At 40.5% G+C, this 26,327-nt stretch overlaps 1 protein-coding gene across 1 annotated transcript in view; it reads left to right on the top strand.

Annotated features, from left to right (window-relative positions):
- The window catches only part of LOC140202521 (receptor-type tyrosine-protein phosphatase R-like), a 285,315-nt gene that overhangs the window by 227,434 nt on the left and 31,554 nt on the right, over window positions 1-26,327 (top strand). The window contains exons 8-12 of the mRNA XM_072267467.1: window positions 3,370-3,452; window positions 5,526-5,663; window positions 17,146-17,256; window positions 23,379-23,536; window positions 24,935-25,048. Coding sequence (XP_072123568.1) covers window positions 3,370-3,452; window positions 5,526-5,663; window positions 17,146-17,256; window positions 23,379-23,536; window positions 24,935-25,048 — 604 coding nt within the window. The remainder of the gene's footprint in view (window positions 1-3,369; window positions 3,453-5,525; window positions 5,664-17,145; window positions 17,257-23,378; window positions 23,537-24,934; window positions 25,049-26,327) is intronic.

Raw genomic sequence — 26,327 nt, 5'->3', positions numbered from 1 at the left:
CGAAGGGCCGGAAGGGACTATTCCATGTTGTATCTCAATAAAATTAATTTTTTTTAAATCCTTCTAGGATCCAATATGGATCAATATATTGCTTCAGACACACTTAATGTCTCTCTCAACTCCTGTATTAGTGAAAAACATACAAGCTAAAATCCCCACAGAATGTTCAACTTAGTTTGAATTATTTTCCAAAATAACCTAAACTTGAAGGGTGGGGACCAGCTTCTATTTCCCTTTCATTACTGAGATACATTGATATGAATCTGTGGAGCTTACAGTCATCTGCATGGGTGTAACTAGATGATGTGCTGCTCCAGACAGGCGCCTACAGTTGGAGTCACTCCTACATGATGGATGGAAAATTTAAGATAAATTTCACATTGGTGTCATCACAGGAATTAATGAGGGTTTATAGAGGACCATTGCTGAAATATCCATTGGAATGCACTGAAACTATAGGAAAAGGAGCTCCTTAAATAAACCAGATATTGATCAATGATAGCAATACATCAAGTCATGTCAAATTTATTGTCATGTAACTATATACATGTACAGTATGCCAACAAATGAGACAACGTTTCTCTGAAACAGGGTGTAAAGCACAGTAGTACACATAACACACAATATCTTATGAAAGAAAGGATAAAATCTACAGATGAATTGTGCATAAACAAACAAAAATGCAATAATTAAATTTTGTCAGGTACAGAATAGATTAACCAGTGACACTTCGAATGCAATCCAGGAGGGAGTTCAGAAGCCTAATGACCTGAGGGAAGAAACGGTTTCCCATCCTCACCGTTCTTGTTTTCATGCATCAGAGTCTCCTGCCTGATGGTAGAAAGTCAAAGAGGATTCTGGATGGATGGGTGAGATCCTGAATAATAATAATGGCCTTACGTACGCAGTACAACTGATAAACGTCCTAAAATGGGTGCCCAAGCTTTTTTATGCCATGGTTCCCTGCCATTAACCGAGGGTCCGTGGACCCCAGGCTGGGAACTCCTGGAACTGAATAGCAAGTAACAAAGTTTGCCATTTAAACAAATACCTATGATCAGAGAGTCTGATCACATTTTATTACGTTTGCAAAGCGGATGCATTTATGTAGTCCAAGTTCACTGGTTTCTTTATTACTCTGTTATGTTTTGCAAGTTCAAAAGATTAAATCAATTCAAAGGAAAACAGGGAGTCCGGTAATGTGGGTGTAACTTTAAGCACGATGATGTTTTCAATTAACATAACCCATAATTAATTATTTAAACAAACAAGAATGCTTAATCAAACAAACTAATGCAAGATTACTCAAATATTATGAAGTATTCAACACATAACAGAGTCAATTTCATTTAAAATGCCTTTAGAATTATGGAATTTTATGCACAGCAGTAGACTGTTCTGCTCATTGTAACCATGCCAACAAAAAAAGTTACACTCTTCTTCTATTCCGTGCAATGATTACATTAGTATGTGATATCTGCCTAATCTCATTTCCAGCTCCTGGGTTTCTAGGTATAACACGTCAGATACTCATCCAGTAATTTATAAATATGACAGTTCCTGTTTCCATCAAGGGATCAGTACTGGAATCCAAACACCTTCTGCGGAAACGTCTCCACAACTGCCTCGCAATTACTTTAAATCGTTACCCAGAGGGAGGCGAATCTGTGCAAGTCATTGCTATAGATGGCTCTGAAGACCAAGTCATTGGGTATATTTAAAGCAGAGGTTGACAGGTTCTTGATTAGTAAGGGTGTCAAAGTTTATGGGGAGAAGACACGAGAATGGGGTTGAGAGGGCTGATAAATCAACCAGGATAGAATGGTGGAGTGGACTCGATGGGCCAAATGGCTTAATTCTGCTCCCATGTCTTATAGTCATATAATTATCACTTATTGATAAGAGTCCTCAATATCTGTTCTATCCAGGCAATTAAATTAACCCCAGAAATATAAATATTGCCCTGTGGAACAAGATCACACGAACCTTTTTTGGTTCACCTTTGAGCTCAACAAGTATCTTAATATTTTTCTATCAGAATCTTGGAAACACAGGTGGTTAGATTTACAAACAGACAAGATGGATTTTGGGGGGTTAATGAGTGATAGGTACAAAGGTTCAATGGTTCAACGGTTAACTTAATATCAGAGAATGCATATAGTATATAGCCCGAAATTCTTACTCTTCACAAATATCCACGAAACAGAAAAGACCCCGAAGAATAAATGAGAGAAACGACAGAATCCCCAAGCTACCCTCCCCTTCCCATTCACAAATAGCAGCAAAAGCATCAACCCCACCTTCCTCTTCCCCGACTTGCTCCAGCAAAAGCATACACCCTTCCCCCAACCATGCAAGCAATAGCAAAGCCCCCAAAGAGACCATGATCCAGAGTTCTTCAAAAAAAAACTACTGTCCATCCCAACACTTCAACATCTCAGTCAGGCTCTCCCTCTCTCTCACTAGCAAGGGACAGAGAGATCACTCCTACAAAAAATGAGTGTGGGAGATCAGCAGCTCGCTATTTCGATGTTACAATCCGCCATGTTGATTCTCTGAATCCCCCGACTCTAGGACCGACAGGCTCACCGATGATGTCTCCTTGTGTGGATGCGAAATGTTTGCAAATGGATTGCCAGAATCAGAGAACAACTCAACTCATCCGAGCTACACATTTTTGTAAGATGCCAAGAGCCAACACAGACTCAATGGCCAGAATGGCCTACTTCTATGCCATGTGAAAAAAAAATGACCAATATGAAATATGAGGTTGGGCAACATCATAGAGATGGAGAAACAGAGCTATGGTTTTAGGTCAAAGGCCCCTCACTAAAGCAAAGATTCTTGATTTGATGATCGAGTGGAAAATACATCTTGTCACTAGGGAATTTTGTTACATTTATTAATTTCATAACCCAACAGTTAAAGGTAATAAAAAGGCGGAGGTGATAGATTCTTGATTAGTCAGGACATGAAGGGATACGGGGAGAAGGGCAGGAAAATGGGACTGAGAGGGAATGATGAAATGTCGGAACAAACTCAATGGGCCAAATGGCCAAATTCAGCTCCTATATCTTATCAACACACATAAAAGTTGCTGGTGAACGCAGCAGGCCAGGCAGCATCTATAGGAAGAGGTGCAGTCGACGTTTCAGGCCGAGACCCTTCGTCAGGACCGACGAAGGGTCTCGGCCTGAAACGTCGACTGCACCTCTTCCTATAGATGCTGCCTGGCCTGCTGCATTCACCAGCAACTTTTATGTGTGTTGCTTGAATTTCCAGCATCCGCAGAATTTCTGTTGTTTGCGTTCCTATATCTTATGGTCTTCAAAAAAAATGTTTTCTTTTGTTTTGAACATTCTGTTTTAGATCCACATAGCAGAGTATGCCTGATACCAAAGAGTGAAGATGAGCCAGTTAGCAGTACCTACATTAATGCCAACTACATCAGGGTGAGTACGTGGCTAGCAATAGCAGCGTTACCTCAGTCATGTCAAACAGAAAGCAGATGTGAATGAGAGAAGCCTAACTTAGGTCCTAACATCAGTGTGGCCTAATTTGGAGTATTGTGTGCAGTTTTGGTCACCTACCTGCAGGAAAGATGTAAATAAGTTTGAAAGAGTACAGAGAAAATTTACAAGGGTGATGCCGGGACTGGAGGACCTGAGTTATAAGGAAATATTAAATAGATTAGGACTTTATTCCTTGGAACGTAGAAGATTGAGAGGAGATTTGACAGGGGTGTACCAAATTATGAGGGGTATAGATAGGGCAAATGCAAGCAGGCTTTTTCCACTGAGGTTGGGTGGGACGGCAACCAGAGGTCATGGGTTAAGGCTGAAAGGTGGAAAGATCAATGGGAACATGAGCGGAAAATTCTTCACTCAGAGGATCGTGAGAGTGTGGAACGAGCTGTCAGCACAAGTGGTGCATGCGAGCTTGATTTCCGCGTTTAAGGGAAGTTTGGATATGTACCTGGATTGTAGGGGTTGAAGGCTTATCGTCCTGGTGCAGGTCAGTGGGAGTAGGCAGTTTAAATGGTACAGCATGGTCTCGATGGGCCAAAGGGCCTGTTTCTGTGCTGTACTTTTCTATGACTCTATGAGTCTAATTTGCTCAGAGGTCATCTCCTGCACCACTAGGATACAGGGTGCAGTATACAAAATCCAAATGATGCACAGCTTGGAAGCATAATGAATTATGAGGAGGTTTTCATACACTTCAAGAGGACAGAGAGCAGGTTAGTGAAATAGGCAGGCAGGTGTCAGTTTAAATTTTTTGTCAAAATAGGTAGAGCATTATATTTCACTTGGAAGGATGAGGAGAGATTATGTAAACCAAAGGACACAATTCTCACAAAAAATACAGAGAGGGATAGAGAAAGAGAGATCTACTGGCACAGTATATACACATACATTGTTGAAATGGCAAGGCAGTTTAAGAGAGTGTTTAAAATATCAGATTTTGGACTTCATAAATAGAGGCATAGAATAAAGATCAAAGAGATCAAGAAAGTGATGACGAGTCTTTATATGATGGTCCAGCCCATTAATACCTAGGACTGGATACAATGCTTTAGGGAAAGGGTAATGATTCTTCTTTGTAAGCAGGTTGTTGATTGGGGATCAGACTGACTTATGATGATGAGTGGTAGGTAAAGAGGAACTGGTCCCATTGGTGAAAGATTAAAGAACCAGAGGACGTAGAATGAATGGTTTAGGCAAAAGGTGGAGTGGAATCTTTCCGTAATGTCACTCTGATGATAATTACCAACTTTTTGATTTTGACTTTGCCATAGTTTGAGGCTTATTGAACTGTAATATGTGATTTAATTGTTGCATGTTTCTTCCATCAATAAAAACACTTCCTAACATCATTCTCTCATCTAGTTTCATTAGGGTGAAATTATAAGACAACATGAGTGAATTACTTGGCATATAAGTGTTAATTACCTCCGCCATTGGACAGAAATGGCTCAGAGTCAGAACCAGAATCCATCCTGATGAAGGATCTGGGCCCGAAATGTCGCCTGTTTACTCGGTTCTATAGATGCTGCCTGACCTGCTGAGCTCCTCCAGCATATTGTGTGCATTGCTGGAATCAGCTTTAATATCATCGGCATATGTCAAGAGATTTGTTGTCTTTACGGCAGTAGTACAATGCAGTACAGAATAATGAAGAAAACATTGTCATTTGCAGTAAACATATATATATATACTCACACAAATATAAAATTAAATTAAATAAGTTGTGCAAAAATAGAAAGAAAAAAGTAATGAGGTGGTGTTCATGAGTTCAATGTCCATTCAGAAATCTAATGACAGAGAGGAAGAAGCTGTTACTGAATCACCGAGTGTGTGCCTTCAGGCTCCTGTACCTCCTTCCCGATGGTAGCAATGAGAGGAGGATTTGTCCTGGGTGATGGGGGTCCTTAATAATCGGTGAATAGCTACACATGCTGCTTTAATTTAGATGCCAAGTCATACAATTGCCTTTAAATCTTGGTATCTCCGTCCATTCTTCAGGGTTATGGTGGTCAGCAAAAGGCCTACATTGCAACCCAGGGTCCTATGATTAATACAGTGAATGACTTCTGGAGGATGGTCTGGCAAGAGGATTGTCCTGTGATTGTTATGATAACCAAGCTGAAAGAAAAGAATGAGGTAAGATTCTAACAGGCTTGAATTATTTTGAAGAACGTAGTAAAATTTGTGACACAAGCAATGGATGCTGCAGCAACTAGTTGTAATGATGTTTAAAAGTTCTGGAGTTTTCCAACTGAGAAACCAGTAAAAGCTGAGAAGCATTGTGTTAACCACTACATTACCGTGGAGTGGCATAGTAGCATATTTGTTAGCACAACACAGTATCGGTGACCTGGGTTCAATTCCCACTGCTGTTCGTAAGGAGATTGTACGTTCTCCCCGTGACCGCGAGGGATTCCTCCGGGTGCTCCGGTTTCCTCCCGTAGTCCAAATATGTACCATTTGGTAGGTTAGTTGCTCATTGTAAATTGTTCCCTGATTAGGCTGGGATTAAATTGGGGTGTTACTGGGGGGTGTAGCTCAAAGGGCCAGAAGAGCCTACTCTACACTTTATCCCAATAAATAAAAAATAAATAACAACCCAGAATGCAACATAACAGAAGTGAAGCACATTATGAAGATCTTCCTCCAGGAATTTGCTTTCAGTGTTGGATTTGTGATTAATTTTATTAAAACCGTGTATAAACATATGATAAGACTTCGAACTCGGTATGACCTATATGGCAGGTTTCCAGGATCAATCAGATAACAGATATCATCTGAATAACAAGAATAGACGGTTAGCCTTCTTTGTGGAGCTCTTATGCTTTCCCAGTCCGATAAATATCGACTTTTGTTGGAAGTTCAAATATTTACAGGTCTCCATGGACCCAACTCTGTCTCGGCAGAAATGAATGGGCGGCCTACCATACACAGAGTCTCAACGGTGACACACATAAAAGTTGCTGGTGGAACACAGCAGGCCAGGCAGCATCTCTAGGAAGAGGTACAGTCGACGTTTTGGGCCGAGACCCTTTGTTCTGACAAAGGGGCTCGGCCTGAAACGTCGATTGTAAGTCCTGACAAAGGGTCTCGGACCGAAACGTCGACTGTACCTCTTTCTAGAGGTGCTGCCTGGCCTGCTGCATTCACCAGCAACTTTTATGTGTGTTGCTTGAATTTCCAGCATCTGCAGATTTCCTGGTGTTTGCGATCTCAACAGTGAGGCTGTTTTCATCAAGATCATCTCAAATATCTGCTGGCCACAGTAATTATGTAGCATTAGTTTACAGTATTTTAGTTTTTTTTCTAAATTAAAGTCAAATCACATAATCATGGAATTACAATAGCATAGAAGCAGGGTACTCACCCCATTTAGTCAGGGCATGAAGGGATATGGGGAGAAGGCAGGAGAGTGGGGCTGAGAGGGAAATAGATCAGCTGAATGGCCTAATTCTGCTCCTGTATTTGTGGACACCAGTGGAGAGCAGACCTGGCCTACCAGTCTGAGAAGGTAAAGCTTGGAAAGAGGTTGGTATGGACAACCACGTCAAAAGCTTTTGCAGGGCAGAGATGGATGAGGATATTTAAAAGCTATAGTCCCTTAAGCTGTTGCTAGGCAGATCTTCTTTTGTTGCTTTCACAGTGGCTGGATCCTGACAAGAGATCTTAATATAAAGTACCAGACCAAAGTGAAGAGAATCGGTGGGGATGGCTTGAAGGAGCTTTACTTGGAGAAGTGTAATATAATGTGAATGTAGGAAGAAGGAATTTGCATTTGCCATTCCGCAGCACAGTACAGCTGATTAAATTGCTGCTTTTCAGCATTGCTATAATCACTCAGCCAAATTTCTGCTCAGAAAGGTCCCATGGACAACTTTGAGATAAAGCTTTAGTGATGCCATATTTTGGCTGGAAGAACTCTCTGCTCATGTTCAAATTGTTAGACTGGGCACTTGTACAGTACACTAGCAAAGCATACAGGTCTCCAAAAAATCTATGTATTTTCAAGGTTCAAGTAAATTTATTACTGAAGTACATATACCGTGTACTGCATGTCACCATCTACAACACGGGAATTCATTTCCTTGTGGGCATACTCAGCAAATCTATAGAATAGTAACTATAACAGAATGAATGAAAGACTGCCCAACTAGGGCAATCAATCAGAGTGCACAAGACAACAAACTGCAAATACAAAATGAGTAAATAAACAATAATAATAAATAAATAAGCAATACATATCAAAACATGAGATGAAGAGGACTTGAGAGTGAGTCCATAGGCTGTGGGAATATTTCAATGATGAGGCAGGTGAGGTTGCGTGAAGTTATCCCCACTGGTTCAAGAGCTTCATGGTTGAGGGTTAATAATCTGTTCCTGAAACTGGTGGTTTGAGTCCTGAGGATCATGTACCTTCTTCCTGATGGCAGCAGCGAGAAGAGAGCATGTTCTGGGTGTGGGGAGCCCTTGACGATGACCCCATATGAGACTATTTGAAGATATACTGGGACATAGTAGGATCAGCTGTTCCACTGGACCAGCAGCAGGAGGAATTTAATCCAGACAAATGTCATCTAATGCACCTTGGGAAGTCAAACCTTGTTAGGGACTTTCAGAGCATTGATGTATAGAGAAACCTTGGGATGCATGTCCTAAGCTCCCTAAAGATGGCAACACAGGTGTAAAGGGTAGTGGAAAAGGCAGTTGGTATGCTTGCCTTCGTTGGCCAATGCACTGAGCACAGTGTTGGGATGTCATGTTGTAGATGCGTGAGACTGCACCAACCGAGTACAGTTCTCGTTGCCAGACCACAAGACGGACGTGTAGCAGCAGAGAGAGTGCCGAACGGTTTCTTCATGATGCTTCCTGACACGGAGGATTGTAGTCATGAGGGGAGATTGGATAGCTGGGTGTCTTCTCATTGGAACATTGAGGGCTGAAATCTACCTAGCAACAGCTTAAGGGACTATAGCTTTTAAATATCCTCATCCATCTTCTGATTTTATCTCGGATTTTACGTTATAGAGGTTAACACGCACAAAAGAATCTGAAGTCGCTGGAAAGCCAGAGCGACACACAAAATGCTGGAAGAACTCAGCAGGTCAAGCACGTTCTATGGAGGAGAATAAACAGGTGACATTTCAGGACTGGAGAGGAAGGGGAAGAGGCCAGAATAAGAAGGTGGGGGAGAGGAGGGGAAGGAGTACAAGCTGACAGGTGATAGGTGAAGCCAGGTGAGGGGGAAGGCAGGTGGGTGGGGAAATGATGATGAATCGAGAAGCTGGGAGGGGATAGATGGAAAAGCTAAAGGACTGAAAAAGAAGGAATCTGATAGAAGAGGAGAGCAGAATATGGAAGAAAGGAAAGGAGAGGCACCACAGAGATATGATGGATTTGGTGAAAGAGGAGCCAGAATGGGGAATGGAAAAAAGATAGAAGGGGGAGGGAGAGAAATTACTGGAAGTTAAAGAAATCAATGTTCATGCCATTAAGTTGAAGGCTATCCAGATGGAATATGAGATGTTGCTGCTCCAACCAGAGAGTGGCCTCATCATGGCAGTAGAGGAGGCCATGAACTGACATGTCGGAATCAGAATGGGAAGTCTAGTAAAAAAGGGTTGCTGCCAGGAAATCTGGTGTGCTGTAATGGACAGTGCAAAGATACTTGACGAAGTATCTTGTTTATTCTTCTCCATAGATACTGCTTGATCTGCTGAGTTCCACCTGCATTTTATTGAAGTTTATAAAGTTATGAAGGACATAGGTGGAATAGATAAGTTTTTTTTTGGTAGGACAGGGAATTGGAACACACAGGTTTAAGGCACGAAGGAGGAAATTTAAAGGACATCTTGAAAGATTCACAATGCCACAGCTATCTGACTACCAGCATTCTGAGTTTCAACATTAAGACGATAATAAAAAATTCAGCTTGGTTTTTGCAAGCAGAACAAAATAAAGAATACATTTGTCAAACATTCGCTTATGCTCTAGGGAGGTAAAATCATGTATATGTGGTCTCTTAGATCAGTCTGTGTGGTTTTGTCCAAAATAACATTGTGCTAACCTTGTACTCTGTAGGTTGACATTCATTAAGTTTGCTTAGCCGCAATATTCGGAGAGCGAAACCACACCCCAAAAAGAAATATGTTTAGATAAGCAGATAATAAACTCAAAATGTTTGCACAAATATAGGACAGAAAACTTAAAAAAAATACCTGAAGAGTGATGAACTCTAAGAGTTTTATTGGCTCTTGACCCAGATTACATAATAGTTTCCATGATGAAAAGTTGCTAATGAGCTAAAGGATGGGGCAGTCAAGTTGGATTTTGCTAAATTAGAAATGATTTGGTCATGACTAATAGATAACCAATGAGATACTGAAGCATTTGTATTGTGGGGGTACCCTTAGCAGGAAAGAACCAAAGCAATTCACAGAGACACAAGCAAGGACAAAAGCCAAGCTAAGGCTACAAACAATGACTTTAAAGAAGTTCATGGGGTGGAGAGGTTTGAGGGAAGAACTCCTAGCAACTGCAGGATTTGAAATGGCCGAGAGCACCAGCTCTTCCAGGCATCCCCTGTCTTGTTCATTTCCTCACATCTGACTAGTTGAGATGTCAGAGTGGGAATGCAGCAACTGGCAAGAGAATCTTAGACTTAGAGTCAGAATCAGGATTAGTTTTAATATCACAACATTTATCGTGAAATTTGTTGTTTTTGTGGCAGCACTGCAATGCAATGCATAACAGTAGGGAAAAATATGAATTAGGATAAGTGCAAAAATAGGAATTAAAAAAATAATGAGGTAGTCGCTGGCAGGACTAACCCCAGGTGCGGAGGAACAGCAGACTCTGTCACGGTGAGCCCTGGCAATGACTCAACCCAGGTGTGCAGGGACAGTAGACTCCCACGTAGAGACAGAAACCAGAAGTTATACATAGGAATACCAACAGAGCATCGACAGTACGACCAAGTGAGACTGCGAGACAAATCATTCTCAAGACAAGGACTCTATGAAGAGTACTAACTGAGAGTCCACTTTAAATAATTATAGAATGTGGAGAACCTGTGCCAGTCACAATTAACTTGGTAAGAGTAAACAGAAAGCACAAGGGCTTAACAACTCCGATCAAAACAATGATTAGTAAATACAGGTGCTCAAGAAACCTAGAAGTCTAATGTTTTATGGCAAGTCGCTGGGGCTCACGAGGCTCATGACGTAGAGAGCATTGTGGACTGGGATGGGATTGCAGTTGGGGTAAAGAAGCTGCTGTCTGCTGGAAGAAACCATGCACTGGAAGTAGCATCTGTGATACGACTCACAAAGAAATAGTCTGCCAACACACACTAGTGAAAGAAGGCCATTTAGAGGAGACATGGGAGAAACCATATGCCAGCAGGTGCTGCCACTTTCAGGAAAGGTAGGAAGCAAGCTGAAGAGAAAGTATGTCATGATATGCAATGGCAATATCAGAACCTAAATGCCAAAAAGACAGACTCCAATATAAAGACAGCGACGAGAGTTTATTCATTATAACTTCAAAAGAACATTGGCGACTTGGCTGAGTGACGCTGTGAGAAGTAACATTCTCAAAACTAGGACCCTGTGATTAGCATTCATCAGGCGTCCACTTAAATAATACAAGTAACACAGAATCCTTGAGCCTATCAAAATAAACTTAACAAGGCTTAAACAGAAGGCACAAGGAGGCTGCATTACTAAGAGCGAGTTGCTTGCAAAACACAAGGAAATCTAAATGATTAATAACTCCTATTAAACAACAGTTAGCCAGTTCAGCTGCTCTAAAAACCTCAGAGCTCAATGCTCTCTGGCACCCCACACAGGCCCAAAGAGCTCAATACAAAGTAAGCAAGATGACAGAGCTGCAAGTTTGCCCTCATTCCCAAAGATGACAAGTTCCTTACTTGTTTTAAAACTTTCGTGTCCATTTATAATGCGTATTTAACTTCCACAGGGTTTTCGAAAGATCTTCAAAGCAGATCAACTGTTTTTTATTTAACTTTGGTTACTATTCCTTTTGCAAGTAAAGTTCAAAGGACAATTAAGTCAAAATCAAAGAACATTCATTATCAAAGTATGTATGCAGTAAACAACCCTGAGATTCATCTTCCCACAGACAGCCACGAAACAAAGAAACACCGTTGAACCTGTTGTAAGAAAACATCAAACACCAATGCACAAAAAAAGAACAAATGGCACAAATAGTGAAAAATGAGCGAAAAACACAGAAAATAAAAAAAATGATGGGTCATTCAGCCCATCTCATCTACATCCATCCAGAGACAGCTACACAAATATTTCTGCTCCTATCCCTTTCTTTTGGTTATTTGTTTTCAAAACTGGCAGAGTTCCACAAACTGTAAGAGACATGAATGCCCTGTGAACCTAGTGCCATTTACAAAATGAATATTGCCCAAGCACAGGATGAATTCTTTCCCAATACTCTCAGAACCAGCAAAAAGATCCTTATACCCACTTGAACAGGTGCACAGATCCTCAGACTAAGAGGCCAAAGTTAAGACAATATCTAAATCTATGCAACACTCCAGATTTGCACAGAAAAATCAAGAACAGAAGCAAAAGCTGAATCTAAAGATTTCTGGTTCAATGTGGTCATTGAGCGGAGCTGATTTTAATGTAAGATATAGTCTTAAATAAACAAATTTAACAATACCCTTTAGATTGGACAGATTCAAAGAAGTTATAAATAGCTTGGTTAACATTGTACGAGACAATAAGTAGGATATGCTTTCATGAATAAGTTCAGTACATTGTCCGCCCAGTTTTGAATGTTGATAACTTTAGTTAGTCAGGGATCAAAAGAAAACACCCTTGAGATAGCTAAGAGCTTTGGAGACCAACACAACCCCTTTATCTCTGAGCCTCAGAAGGAGTTGACTCGCCCAATGACGTACAGCTAACAATGATGGATTTGGTCCGTAATACTAACAATAAAATCATATTACAATCAGAGGGAGGAGCCTGAATCACTGACTGTGATTTCAAAGCTGATAAAGCAATTATACCGTACAATGAATATATACCCTCGTTGAATCAAATTTCGGAAGATAGTCAACACCTCTCTACACTGGTAAGGTGAGAGCTAAAGAAACATAGGACTGACATAACAAGGGGAATCCAGTCATCAGTGGGTTTCTTTCCAGGACAGGTAGAATTGTCTTTTAAATGTGTGCTTTTCTATACTGCTTTAAGTTCATGCCTTTAAGTGTTCACATCCTTCAGGACTGATTTTGCCTTGCATTCAGTAGATGAAGAAGGTGATGTTACTAACCTGTTCAACTGTCTTTTATTCTGTCTGTGATAAGGAAGGGCTGTGCTGCTTCAAGCGATCTGTTTTGATAATTGTCTGTTCTCCTGACCGAATGCTTCTCATTCAAAAGTATGTACGGAAGAAATAGTTCACTGATCTCACGCCCGTGGCAGAGCAATCTGTGTAGAAATTCATCTCAAACCTCGCTTCACAAGTTACTTAATTTTTGCTAAATGTTTACTTTTAATGTCAAAGATTTTGCATCTTTTCCCTGACAGAAGGATTTGTGTATTATCTTAGTGCAGGGCAATACACTGCCTATTATGAAATCACACACAAAACGCTGGAGGAGCTCAGCAGACAAGGCAGCATCTATGGAAAAAAGTAAACGGTCGACGTTTTCGGGCCGAGACCCTTCAGCAGGACAGGGTCTCAGCCCAGAATGTTGACTGTTTCCTCTTTTCCATTGATGCTGCCTGATCTGCTGAGTTCCTCCAGCATTTTGTGTGTGTTGCTTAGATTTCCAGCATCTGCAAATTTACTCATATTATGAAATCACTTTGGTTTTTATAATGTTATTTTACCACTGATATTTGTACTTTTTCACTACGTTAATGTGAATTTTAAAGTTTACAAATATAATCAATTATGGATGTTTACTAGTGAAGGGAATAAGTGTGTTCTGCCAAGTAAAAGTGATGCTCATAAAAACAAAATTGCCATTATTTTGAGCATGTGCCTTTTTGAATATTTTATATAATACAATGAAATATCCGTCAAGAAAAAGGAAATACAAAAATGAATATACTGAATTGCATGATGGATTTGATCTGGTTGCTCATTGCCAAGTAAATCATTAATTAAGCAGGCTTGTTTTATGACAGAGTCTAGTCAAAGTAAGACAAATCTTGCTCTCTGTAAGTTTTTTAAACAGACTACTTGGTACTTATTTCAAAATGTGTGAAGTTTTCTCAGAGGCCTACCAAGCAGTAGCACCACCCACAGTACAGCCCTCCAAAACTCCATTTGGTCAGAGTTACTGTCAAAAAGTGGTGATCAAGAATCAGTTCCCCACACCTGTACTTTACCTATGCGCCAACTGCATAGAAGACTATATATGTATATTTACATAAAGGAGAGCTTTTTGCCCAAGCAGTAAAGGCCTGCATGGAAAAATGACTGCAATTTTACACCAATGATTTTTGTCATGTGTGTTCAGTTTTCTTCTTATAGAGTCATAGAAAAGTATAGCACAGAAACAGGCCCTTTGGCCCATCTAGACTGTGTCAAACCATTTAAAACTAGCTACTACCATTGACGTGAACCTGGACCATAGCGCTTCATACCCCTACCATCCATGTACCTATCTAAACTTCTCTTCAATGTTGAAATCGAGCTCATGTGCATCACTTGAGCTGGAAGCTCATTCCACACTCTCACAACCCTTTGAATGAAAAAATTTCCCCTTAAACATCTCACCTTTTTGCTTTAACCTACCCAACCTCAGTGGAAAAAGTCTGTTTGCATTAACCCTATCTATACCCCTCACAATTCTGTATACCTCTAACAAATCTCCCCTTAATCTTCTATGTTGCAAGGAATAAAGTCCTAATCTATTCAATCTTTCCTCGTAACTCAGGTGTGCAGTACCGGCAAAGATCATGTCAGATCTTTACCCCAAGTACATTTTCTTGCCTTTCAGTTAAACCTGTAAATATTTTTACCTGAAAATCTATTGATTTACACACAAGCCCTTATGTTCCTCTTAAACTTTTCACCTTTCACCCTTAACCCATGACCTCTAGTTGTAGTTTCACCCAACCTCAGTGAAACAAACCTGTTTGTGTTTACCCTATCTGTACCCCTCATAATTTTGTATACCTCTATCAAATCTCTTCTCAATCTTCTACATTCCAAGGAATAAAGTCCTAACCTATTCAATCTTTCCTTATAACTCAAGTCCTCCAGTCCCGAGAACATCCTTGTAAACTTTCTCTGTACAATTTCAACCTTATTTGCATCTTATAACATGGCTATTCAGTTGAACTATGAAAATATCATAACTTAGCAGTTCAAATGGACATACTACTGAATGCAGAAAGAGATCTTTAAAAACCTCTGTAGAAGAGCCCAAGGTGATGATGCAAGTGGCTGAAATGCCGGTATTAGGGGTAACTAAGCTGACACATAACCATACTTTCAAGGATGTAGAGCAGAGAAGTAGGCCCACCCTAATGTTACAAACACTGATTTCAGAGAGAGGGCAATATTCAAGTTCTGACAGGTGCTATAAATTCACAGGTGGAAACACCGATGCCTTTGAAAAGAAAACCCTAATAAAGGCAGTAGATGTGGCGCAGTAAATTATGGGTAAAGCCCTCCTAACCATTGAGCACACCTACATGAAATGCTGTCATAAGAAAGGAGCATCTGTGGTATCATACTGGAGGAACATTGTATCATTTTTAATGCATGCATTTCTAAATGACAATAAACGAGGACTGAGCGTCCTCATAATCTAATCTATCATCAGAGATCCCCACTACCCAGGACATGCTCTTTCCTTGCTGCTGCCTTCAGTTAGAAAGGACAAGAGCCTCAGGACTTGCACCACCTGGTTCAAGAATAGTTACGACCCCTCAATCATCAGATTCTTGAACCAAAGTGGATAAAAGGATGCTCCCACAACCAATGGTCTCACTTTAAGAACACTTTATCTTGTTACTTCATGTTCTCATTATTTAATGCTATTTGTTTATATTTGCATTTGCACAGTTTGATATCTTCTGCACTCTGGTTGATCTTTCATTGAGTAACACACACAAAATGCTGGAGGAACTCAGCAGACCAGGCTGCATCGATGGAAAAAAAAGTACAGTCGTCGTTTCGGCCTTCTCTTGTTTGTGATCTTTCATCGATCCTGTTATAGTTACTACTCTATAGATTTGTTGAGTATGCCCACAGGAAAATAAATCTCAGGGTTGTATGTGGGTTACACATACTAGTTACACACATTATGTGGAACAGAGGGATCTGGGAATACAGATATAAAATTCCCTAAAAGTGTCGTCACAGGTAGATAGGGTCGTAAAGAGAGCTTTTGGTACATTGGCCTTTATTAATCGAAGTATTGAGTATAAGAGCTGGAATGTTATGATGAGGTTGTATAAGGCATTGGTGAGGCCGAATCTGGATTATTGTGTTCAGTTTTGGTCACCAAATTACAGGAAGGATATAAATAAGGTTGAAAGAGTGCAGAGAAGGTTTAAAAGGATGTTGCCGGGACTTGAGAAACTCAGTTACAGAGAAAGGTTGAAAAGGTTAGGACTTTATTCCCTGGAGCGTAGAAGAATGAGGGGAGATTTGATAGAGGTATATAAAATTATGATGGGTATAGATAGAGTGAATGCAAGCAGGCTTTTTCCACTGAGGCAAGGGGAGAAAAAAACCAGAGGACATGGGTTAAGGGTGAGGGGGGAAAAGTTTAAAGGGAACACTGGGGGGGCTTCTTCACACAGAGAGTGGTGGGAGTATGGAATGAGCTGCCAGACGAGGTGGTAAATGCAGGTTCTTTTTTAACATTTAAGAATAAATTGGACAGATACATGGATGGGAGGTGTATGGAGGGATATGGTCCGTGTGCAGGTCAGTGGGACTAGGCAGAAAATGGTTCGGCACAGCCAATAAGGGCCAAAGGGCCTGTTTCTGTGCTGTAGTTTCTATGGTTCTATGGTTCTATGGTTCTGCATATATGTACTCTAATTATAAAATTTACTTTGAACTTTTGAACTTTGAACAGTTGGCGCTGCAGTAAAAATCCTCTGTCCTGCTGCATCCAGGCCAGGCAACCTAATAATATACTTGGACCTGAAGAAGGGTCCATGATGTACCCGGCTGAACCCACTGCCTTTTGTGGTATTTTCTGTTCAAAGGCATTGGTGTTACTATCTGTGAATCTACAGTCCTGATGAAGGGCCTCGGCCCAAAACCTTGACTATTTGTTCCTGTCAATAGATGCTGCCTGATCCGCTCAGCTCCTCCGGCATTTTGTGTGTTGTTTTGGGTTTTCAGCATCTGCAGATTTTCTTGGATCGGTAATATATTTGGTATTAAAGATTATAAATTGTTGTGGATGTGAAATTGACTCTGTTCAATAGAATGGAACATTGAAAAAGAATTATACAATAATTACAGATTTCAATATCAAAATACATAGGACACATATCATTTTATCCTCTTTTGCAAGTGTCTTTATCATGTTTAAATAACTGACATTTGGAAGACTTCAAGAACATTAAAAACATTCTACTTTTTTTAATCTCAGAAATGCGTTTTGTATTGGCCAGAGAAGCGGGGTATATACGGGAAAATCGAAGTCCTTGTGAACAGCATTACTGAATGTGAGCATTATGTCATCCGAGATCTTACTCTTAAGGTAAAAATGGCTAGAAACGGTTCTTAAGTAACAAAAGTAGAATGCTTGTGTCTTGAAAGTAGAATTGCTGTTGGTTTGAATTAATTGTTATTTTTTAATATAATTTGCTTCTGAGGAAAGAATTTATTTATGCATTAATGTGGTTGTACTGCCAGTATCACACAGAATTATTTAAGTGGGGCTCTGTTTGTTTAAGGATATATGTCCATGTCATGCATTTGGAAACAGAACAACTAGGAAAGGCCATGGAACTCATTAAGGCTTGTCCCTTGATACTTTGCCTGCCAGACTAGTGATTCAGGTGATTTTGGCTTTCAGTGAGTGTAATTTTCCCTATCAACTTGCTTGGCTGGTTGTCTTAAATAACTGCTTAAATGAAACAAAATGATTGTAATAAGTTCAGTTTACACTAATTTTATTTTTACCCCCGTCCGTGTAATTAATTCCATTTGATACAATGGCTTGTATTATATAATGTGTACAACTAAATTTCTAAGATATTTTCATCTAAGTTCAACCGTTTAACTTGAGAACATAATTTCTTTCTTTCCTCTACACTGTCTTAGTTCTGATGACCAAAGCTGAGCAGAGTAATTTGTGTTAAATCAAATTGAATCTGACCATTATAATACAAATCAATAGTAAAAACTTTGCATATGTTTGAAATCCCAAAATTTCAGTATTTTTCTCCTAATTACTTCACAAAACAATTTGACTTCAAAAGAGTTTTAATACCTGAAACACAAAAAATAGACTGCCGATGATGTAAATCTGAAACAACGCATATAAAATGCTGGAGGAACTCGGCAGGTCAGGCAGCATCTATGGAAATGAATAAACAGTTGACGCTTCAGAGTGGACCATAGGAGAAAGGGAAGGAAGAGGGGAACCAGGGGGAAGTAACAATAATAATAATAAGAAGAAGAAGAAGTACTTTATTGATCCCAAGTAAATCATTCTTTTGTTACACAGCAACATTTCAAAACACACTTAGCAGTGTGCAGACTTAATTAATAATGAAGTACAGAATAATAATATTCACAATAATAATTTACCAATCTGCAATACTGTGCAATAATAATATATGAAATAATGAAACAGAGACTATTGAGTTCTGATGTGTGTTCTCCTGTTGCACAGAGATGAACTGTTGTGTATGCTTATTGCATTTGGTAGAAAAGATTTTCTGTAGCAATCCTTGTGACAGTGAAGCTGAATGAGCCTGTTTGAAAGGGTGCTCCAATACTCAGTCAGAAGGTCATGGAGAGGATGTGCCTGATTGTCCATAATGGATAACATTTTGTTTAGTGATCACTTCACCACCACTAACTCAAAACAGTCCATGAAGTAGCTAAGGATGGAGCCAGCCTTTTTGATGAGTTTATTTAGTCTTTTTGCATCACCAGCACCAATGCTGCTCCCCCAACATAAAGCCACAATGAAGACTGCACTCACTACAACAGACTGGTAAAAGATCTTCAACAACTTGCTGCACACATTGAAGGATCTCAGCTTCCTTAGAAAATAGAGTCTGCTCATCCCCTCCTTATAATCAGCCTTGGTGTTGGTTTTCCAGTGGCTTGTTGTCAAGGTGAACACCCAAGTATTTGTACTCCTCCACCAGCGCAACTTCTCCCAGAATGTATACAGGACTTGTTACAGTCCTCTACCTCCTAACAACAATCACTATCTCCATGGTTTTGGCCACATTCAGGAGCAGGTGATTCCTCCCGCACCACTCCACAAACTTGTCCACCAGTCCTCTGTTCTCCGACTCCTGCCCGTCCCTGACACACCCAACCACAGCAGAGTCATCAGACAACTTCTGTAGGTGACAAGATTCAGATTTGTACTGTAAGTCTGAGGTGCACAGTGTGATCAGAAACAGAGACAGGACAGTCCCACTCACCCGCAATACTGACAGAGAACTACCCAGCCATACAAACTGGGGTCCGTCAGTCAGGCAGCCAGTAATCCAGGATATAGTGGATTTGTCTATGCCCATCCTTTGCAGCTTCTCACTCAGAGAAGGTGGCTGGATTGTATTGAAGGCACTAGAGAAATCAAAAAATGTGATTGTCATAATGCCACCAGCATCATGATAGGCAGGTGAGACAAGGTAAAAGGTCTAATACCTAAAACCCCCTTTCTAACACCCTCATATTAATTGACACTTTGTACTTATATATCTTGGAATAGAGTATTGATGGTTTTAAATTTCATTTTCTATTTAAGTAATGATTATTTTAAAAGTCAGCGTGTAAATCAATTACTGTTCCTTGTCTCATTCTCCCACCCTACAGTAGACCTTCTTGTTTTTAAATTCCACTGAGCTTTACCCACCACACTTTATGCAAATAACAGGGAAAATAATCAATTCAGGTCTTGAAATTATTTTAATTCCATTGTAATGTTTTACTATTTTATTTCATTAAGTAAAATCTGGTAAAGTATGAACAAATATGAAAATACAGACACTAAAGAGCAGTGTTTTGAAAACTACATGTTGAATTCTCCTGAGCTACAGTATGACTTATCAGATTTCCACACCATTGTGTATGTCACATGTCCCACTTCCCCCTACTTACTAGCCCCTTTCAAAATAAACCAGTTTTGAAATTCCAGAAGTCACAATTTTGTTGAAATACACCTTGCTGGATAGTGCTTGTACAATTAGGACACAGGGGTGAAGGACCTTGTTGGATTGTAATGCAAACCAGTATTGAATAAGCAGATGGCAAGATAAATAGTAGAATTTAAAATTTTGTCTGATCAATTTGATTAAATCCTTTGAAGAAATAACACGTTTTTTAATATATATACTGTAGGTGCAATTACATTCATTCATTCCTTATGTGCTATGTCATATGACATGGGCGATCATGGTCTTTCCAGGACCATGACAGTTCTTGGAAAATTTTTCCTCAGAAGTGGTTTGCCATTGCCTTCTTCTGGGCAGTGTCTTTACAGAACAGGTGACCCCAGCCATTATCAATACTCATCAGAGATCGTCTGCCTGGCGTCAGTGGTTGCATAACCAGGACTTGTGTTATGCACTGGCTACTCATATGACCATCCATCACCTCCTCTCATAGCTTTATGTGACCCCTAATTGGAGGGGGGAGGTGTAGGAGGGGCTAAGCAGGTACCACACCTTGCTCAAGGGTGACCTGCAGGTTAGCAGAGGGAAGGAGCGCCTTACGCCTCCTTTGGCAGGGACGTATCTCGACTCTGCCACCCCGCAGAAATTTTGAGGAGTACTGAGGAACCAAGGGGCCTTGAAATACCAGTCCATAGATCCTTGAAGGTGGTAACACAGGTCAACTACATGGTTAGAAAGGCTTATGGGATATTGACCATCGTCGATTGGAGCATTAAAAAGAAACAAATAGGGAAGTTAGGTTTGAACATTATAAACCCTTTGTCAGATCTCAGTTGGAGTACTGCATGCAGTTCTGGTCACCGTGCGATAGGTAGGGTGTGACAGAACTGGAGAGGGTTCAAAGGATCTTGCCTGGGATGCAGCAGTTCAATTATGAGGTAAGACTGCAGAAGTGAGGGCTGTTTTTTTATCCTGGAGTAGAGAGATTACGATGGGACGTAATTGAGAAATGCAGTATAAAATTACGAAGGGTCTAGGCACAGTAAACTGAGGAAACTTTTCTTCATAGTAGAGGTAGATGAAAGAAGGGAGCATAGATTTGGGGTGAAGGGTAAGAGATTTAAGGGAGATATGAGCAGGACCATCTTCACCCAGAAGGTAGTAAGCACCTGGAACGGATTGTTTTAGAGAGTGAAGCTGGGTCGCTGGCAGCATTTACAAAGTATTTAGATGAGCACTTGAGTCACAAAGACATACAAGGCTATGAACCAAGTGCATGGAGACAGGATCAATGTGGAAATGTGCCTACTGGACTGCATGGACAAGTTGGACCAAGCAGCACGTTATCATGCTGTATAACTCCATGACTCTAAAATGTGGAAGTATCACATCAGGTAAGAAGGCCATTCAGCCCATTGACCCAATACTGTTTTCCCATGAAAGCAATCTGCTCAGTCCCAACCTCTGGCTCTTCTTCTGATATTGTTTTTAATTCTCAGTTATCTATCTAAGTTCCTTCTGAAAACAATGACTGGAACTGTTTCCACCCCCTTTAAGGTGACGAATTCTAGGTCACAGTTGATTGTTGTGAGGAAGAGTTTTCCCTCGCATCATCCTAGTTCTCTACTTTTGATTTTGTGTCTTACCCTTCCAGCAACATTAATCATTTCTCTTTATTCACTTTGTCTAGATTTCTGGTGACATCATCACTTCCATCAAATCATCACCCAAATGTTTTTTGTGCACTGGTGAATAATCCAAATTTCTGCAAATGTTTCAAACCTAAAATATGCTTTATTCATAACATTTACACATACATGATGTAATACATTGGAATATTCCACTTGTAACAAGATTCACATTTTGTCTTTTCCATTATTTCCATGATTAAACCATCCAATGGGTTAGATGAAGGCCTTGATAAAGTCCTAAGGAAGGGTCTTGGCCCAAAATGTCAACTGTTTATTCCCCTCCTGAGATGCTGCCTGAACTGCTGAATTCCTCCAGCATTTTGTGTGTGTTACTCTGCATTTCCAGCATCCTTAGTGTTTATGACGTACATGGGGTGGGGTGAGGGGGGGGGGTGTCCTCATTGTGGAATGATGGAAGACGTGGTCTTACCCCATGGACTCCATGTAGCCACTGTGTTATGCCTCAGAGCATTTCTCAGCTTGTAGTTCTGGACTTTGGGGTATGCCAGTTGGCAGCACTTTGTCACAGACATATCCTTGCACAGGACAACCGACAAATTTTAGGAAGATAGAATTCTGACCTTCAACAATTTGATAATGTTCTGACAGCCACAGGCATTTTAGTGCACGTCCCTGGGAACAGCCTGTAGAGCACGGTCTGTTAGAACTCAACTTCTTCACTCCATAAGATGATAATGTCACCCTTCTATGGATTGGAAAGGTTTAAAGCAAGGGTTCCTGACCCTGACGATTAACCGAGAGGTCCGTGGACCTCAGGTTGCAAACCCCTGGTTTAGAAGAATACGGGCCAAGCACAGGCAAAAGGAACCAGCTTTGATTGGTGTCTTGGTCTGCTTGAACCAGTCAGTCCGAAAGGCCAGTCTCCATGCTGTATGACTCTATGACATTATGAAGGCCTTCTTTTACTATTACCTCTTTTTCACCTTGGTTGAGGCCTTCACATCCTTTCCCTTGTGTGGTGGGCTTGATTAGACACAAATAGTCTCTCAGAATCAAAGCAGAGCTTTGTATAATTTCTTCATAACACCTTTGTCCTATTCTAAGGCTATAAATGAACTCCGGATACTTTTTTAATTGCTTTGTCAATCTATGCATCAAGAAAAATTGGTTAGGCCAATTTAAACATTTGTAGATAATACTGAGGAAGAACAAAGAAGGTGATGACTGTCATTGCTTTGAAATTTTGGGAAATGTTAAAGTTCAAAGTAAACATTATTAAAATACATATTTTTCACCATATACAACCTTGAGATTAATTTTCTTGCGAGCATTCACAGTAAATACAAGAACCACAACAGAATCAATGAAAGACCATACACGCCAAAGACAGACTAACCACCAATGTGCAAAAGACAACAAACTGCACAGGTGCAAAAAATATTGAAAATAATAATAATAATAAAAAATAAATCATTCATTCGTTATGTTCCATGTTGTATGATGAAGGCAACCATGGTCTATACAGGACCATGATTATTCCTGGCAATTTTTTCTACAGAAGTGGTTTGCCATTGCCGCCTTCTGGGCAGTGTCTTTACAAGACAGGTGACATCTTACACCTCCTTTGGTAGAGACATATCTTCACCTTGCCACACTAAATAAATAAATAAATAAATAAGCAATAAGTATCTAAAACATGAGATGAAGAGACCTTGAAAGGTGAGCCCATAGGTTATGGGAACAGTTCAGTGATGGGGGGAGTGATGTTGAGTGAAGTTATCCCCTCTGGTTCAAGAGAACTAATAACTTCATTGGAAATTAGTATCTCCAGGAATAGTAATTAAGATCTTCCTCTCTTGTCTGATCAGCACGAAGGCAAATCTCAAAACATAACACACTACTGGTACAAATCCTGGCCTGACCACAAGACTCCTGATAGTGCTCAGCCACTACTGCAACTCATGCTGAAGGTGGAGGAGAGCAAACAGAAATCACGTGGCCAAGGACCTATTGTCGTACACTGCAGGTAATGTGCACTGTCATCACTCCCTCACTAACCCCGCGCGGAGCATCTCCTCGTTATTTCTAACAGAGTGTTAAACACGTTTGTTCAAATTGAAGGACAATAAGCTCAAATGTACCATAGTAATTTAAGCATAAATTATGTAAATAACTTAAAACATTACATGGTAACTATTAATCATGTACGTGTACTATCAAGTAATTGAATTCTTTTCGGGTTGATGGGGCTCATCAGCTGTGGTTGACGGTTCATCTAGGGGAAGGAAAGTTCCGATCACGAACCTCCACTGCCTTGCGGCTACACCCACTCACGTGGATGGCTTCACAGGTAAACCCTGAGGGAAAAATTCAGAGATAGAATCCCTAAGGCAGTCCTACTTTGAGTTTAATGTTGACTGGCAACTCTTGCGATACTGCTGGTGCCAAATCGTATCGGGTTCAGCCGTTCCTTCAGGTACATCGGACGTGTGGAGAGGGGGAGCTTGCTACATGTGCAGCAGCCTGCTCTCCATGTCCTGGCTTGTGTATCTAGACAGCTAGGATACAACTTCTATTGTCAACCCTGACCAACAGAGGCCTCAAAGTTGAATTCTTTGCCTGCCTTTCAGATGCGTCATGCTCAGTAACAGAGTCACTGTGATTTTGTGAATGAGGCATGAATCTGAAATGAAGTAATATTTTTAGAATTCCCCTTCCCCTGAGAGTCTAGTTCCTGCAGTCTTATTAATGAATCAGTGCTTGGTTTACAGTCTCATTCCCCCTAGAATCATTTACCTTGTGTTATTACATAACCGGCATTTTTCACAGACGGGTCTAGGAGGAGCTGGGCATTTACCCAGTGAATTAGACCAGCCCTCAAGTTCCTCTCAAATATCTAACCATCCCTGTTAAACTCAGCCCAATCTTCACATGGGTACATTATCCAAATATCCATTGCCAACGTAATAATATTTTCACTATTGCAACATCTGTCATAAGCCCTTCAGGCCTCTGCAGCTTGCTGTAGAGCATAGGGCTTCTCGGTTTCTCAAGCACCCGTGTTTACTATTTGGTGTCTTAATGAGAGTCATTAAGCCCCTGTGCTTTCTGTTTATCCTGTCAAGTTTATTTTGACTGGCAAGGGTTTTACGCGTTCTGTGGTTATTTAAAGTGGAATCCCGATTAGCGCTTATTGCGGGGTCCTTGTGTTGAGAATGATTTGTCTTGCAGTGTCACTTGGCTGTGCCTCTGATGTTCTGTTGGAATTCCCATGTATCTCTTGTTTCTGACTCTACATGGGAGTCTGTCGTTCCTCCACACCTGGGTTCAGTCATTGTCAAAATCATTGAGGATGTTATGCTAAATAGTTGAAGTCTATGAAGTGGTGATTGATTGGATCTGCCCCATTTTGCCTTCCTTTCAGTGCCGGGATAGGGAGGACTGGCTGTTTTATTGCCATCACCATCGGATGCCATCAGCTCAGAAATGAAGGGGTGGTTGATATTCTGAGTATCGTTTGCCAGCTGCGGGTGGACAGGTAAGTCCTCATGTTTACTCAAATGTTTATAAAAAATTGATTGAGGTAAGGCTATGATCACAATATAGTAACCATTGAGAAACATTATTCATCTATCCATAATTGTTTATTGATTGGTGTGTTAATCTATTCATCATTCTATCCAGGGCTTCTTGTGTGCTGAATAATTTATTGCATTAATTTTGCTCTTCTGGTGGTTCCAACCAGTGACGTTTTGCTCTGTTGATTCAATATAAAGTAGATTTCTGCATGAACTTCTTTCTACCTTGGTAACTGTTTTCTACACACAAGCATAGGGAGGATCTGCATTAACTGAACAAAACAGAAACGAACAGATGTATTAACTCGCCGATGAGACAACTGTTTTAGGTAGAATCTCAGATGGTAATGAGGAGGTGTACACAAGTGAGATAGATTAAGTCACCCAGGACATGCTGTCTTCTTATTACTACCATCGGGGAGAACCCTGATGCTCTCTTCTTATTACTACCATCAGGGAGAACCCTGATGCTCTCTTCTTATTACTACCATCAGGGAGAACCCTGATGCTCTCTTCTTATTACTACCATCAGGGAGAACCCTGATGCTCTCTTCTTATTACTACCATCAGGGAGAACCCTGATGCTCTCTTCTTATTACTACCATCAGGGAGAACCCTGATGCTCTCTTCTTATTACTACCATCAGGGAGAACCCTGATGCTCTCTTCTTATTACTACCATCAGGGAGAAGCCTGATGCTCTCTTCTTATTACTACCATCAGGGAGAAGCCTGATGCTCTCTTCTTATTACTACCATCAGGGAGAAGCCTGATGCTCTCTTCTTATTACTACCTTCAGGGAGAAGCTTGATGCTCTCTTCTTATTACTACCTTCAGGGAGAAGCTTGATGCTCTCTTCTTATTACTACCACCAGGGAGAACCCTGATGCTCTCTTCTTATTACTACCACCAGGGAGAAGCCTGATGCTCTCTTCTTATTACTACCATCAGGGAGAAGCCTGATGCTCTCTTCTTATTACTACCATCAGGGAGAAGCCTGATGCTCTCTTCTTATTACTACCATCAGGGAGAACCCTGATGCTCTCTTCTTATTACTACCATCAGGGAGAAGTCTGAAGGCACACTCAACATTTTAGGTGCTGCTTCTTCCCCTCTGCCATCAGATTTCTGAACGGTCCATGAACCCATGAAAACTACCTCACTATTTTGCCCTATTTTTGCACTAATTTATTTTTATATTTATCTCAAATTCAAAGATTCAAAGTACATTTATTATCAA

Source organism: Mobula birostris, chromosome 9 (genome assembly GCF_030028105.1).
Source record: "Mobula birostris isolate sMobBir1 chromosome 9, sMobBir1.hap1, whole genome shotgun sequence".
In the NCBI taxonomy this organism is placed as follows: domain Eukaryota; kingdom Metazoa; phylum Chordata; class Chondrichthyes; order Myliobatiformes; family Myliobatidae; genus Mobula; species Mobula birostris.
The sequence above is the reverse complement of the archived record's forward strand: the minus strand, read 5'-3'. Positions and strand labels throughout refer to the sequence as shown.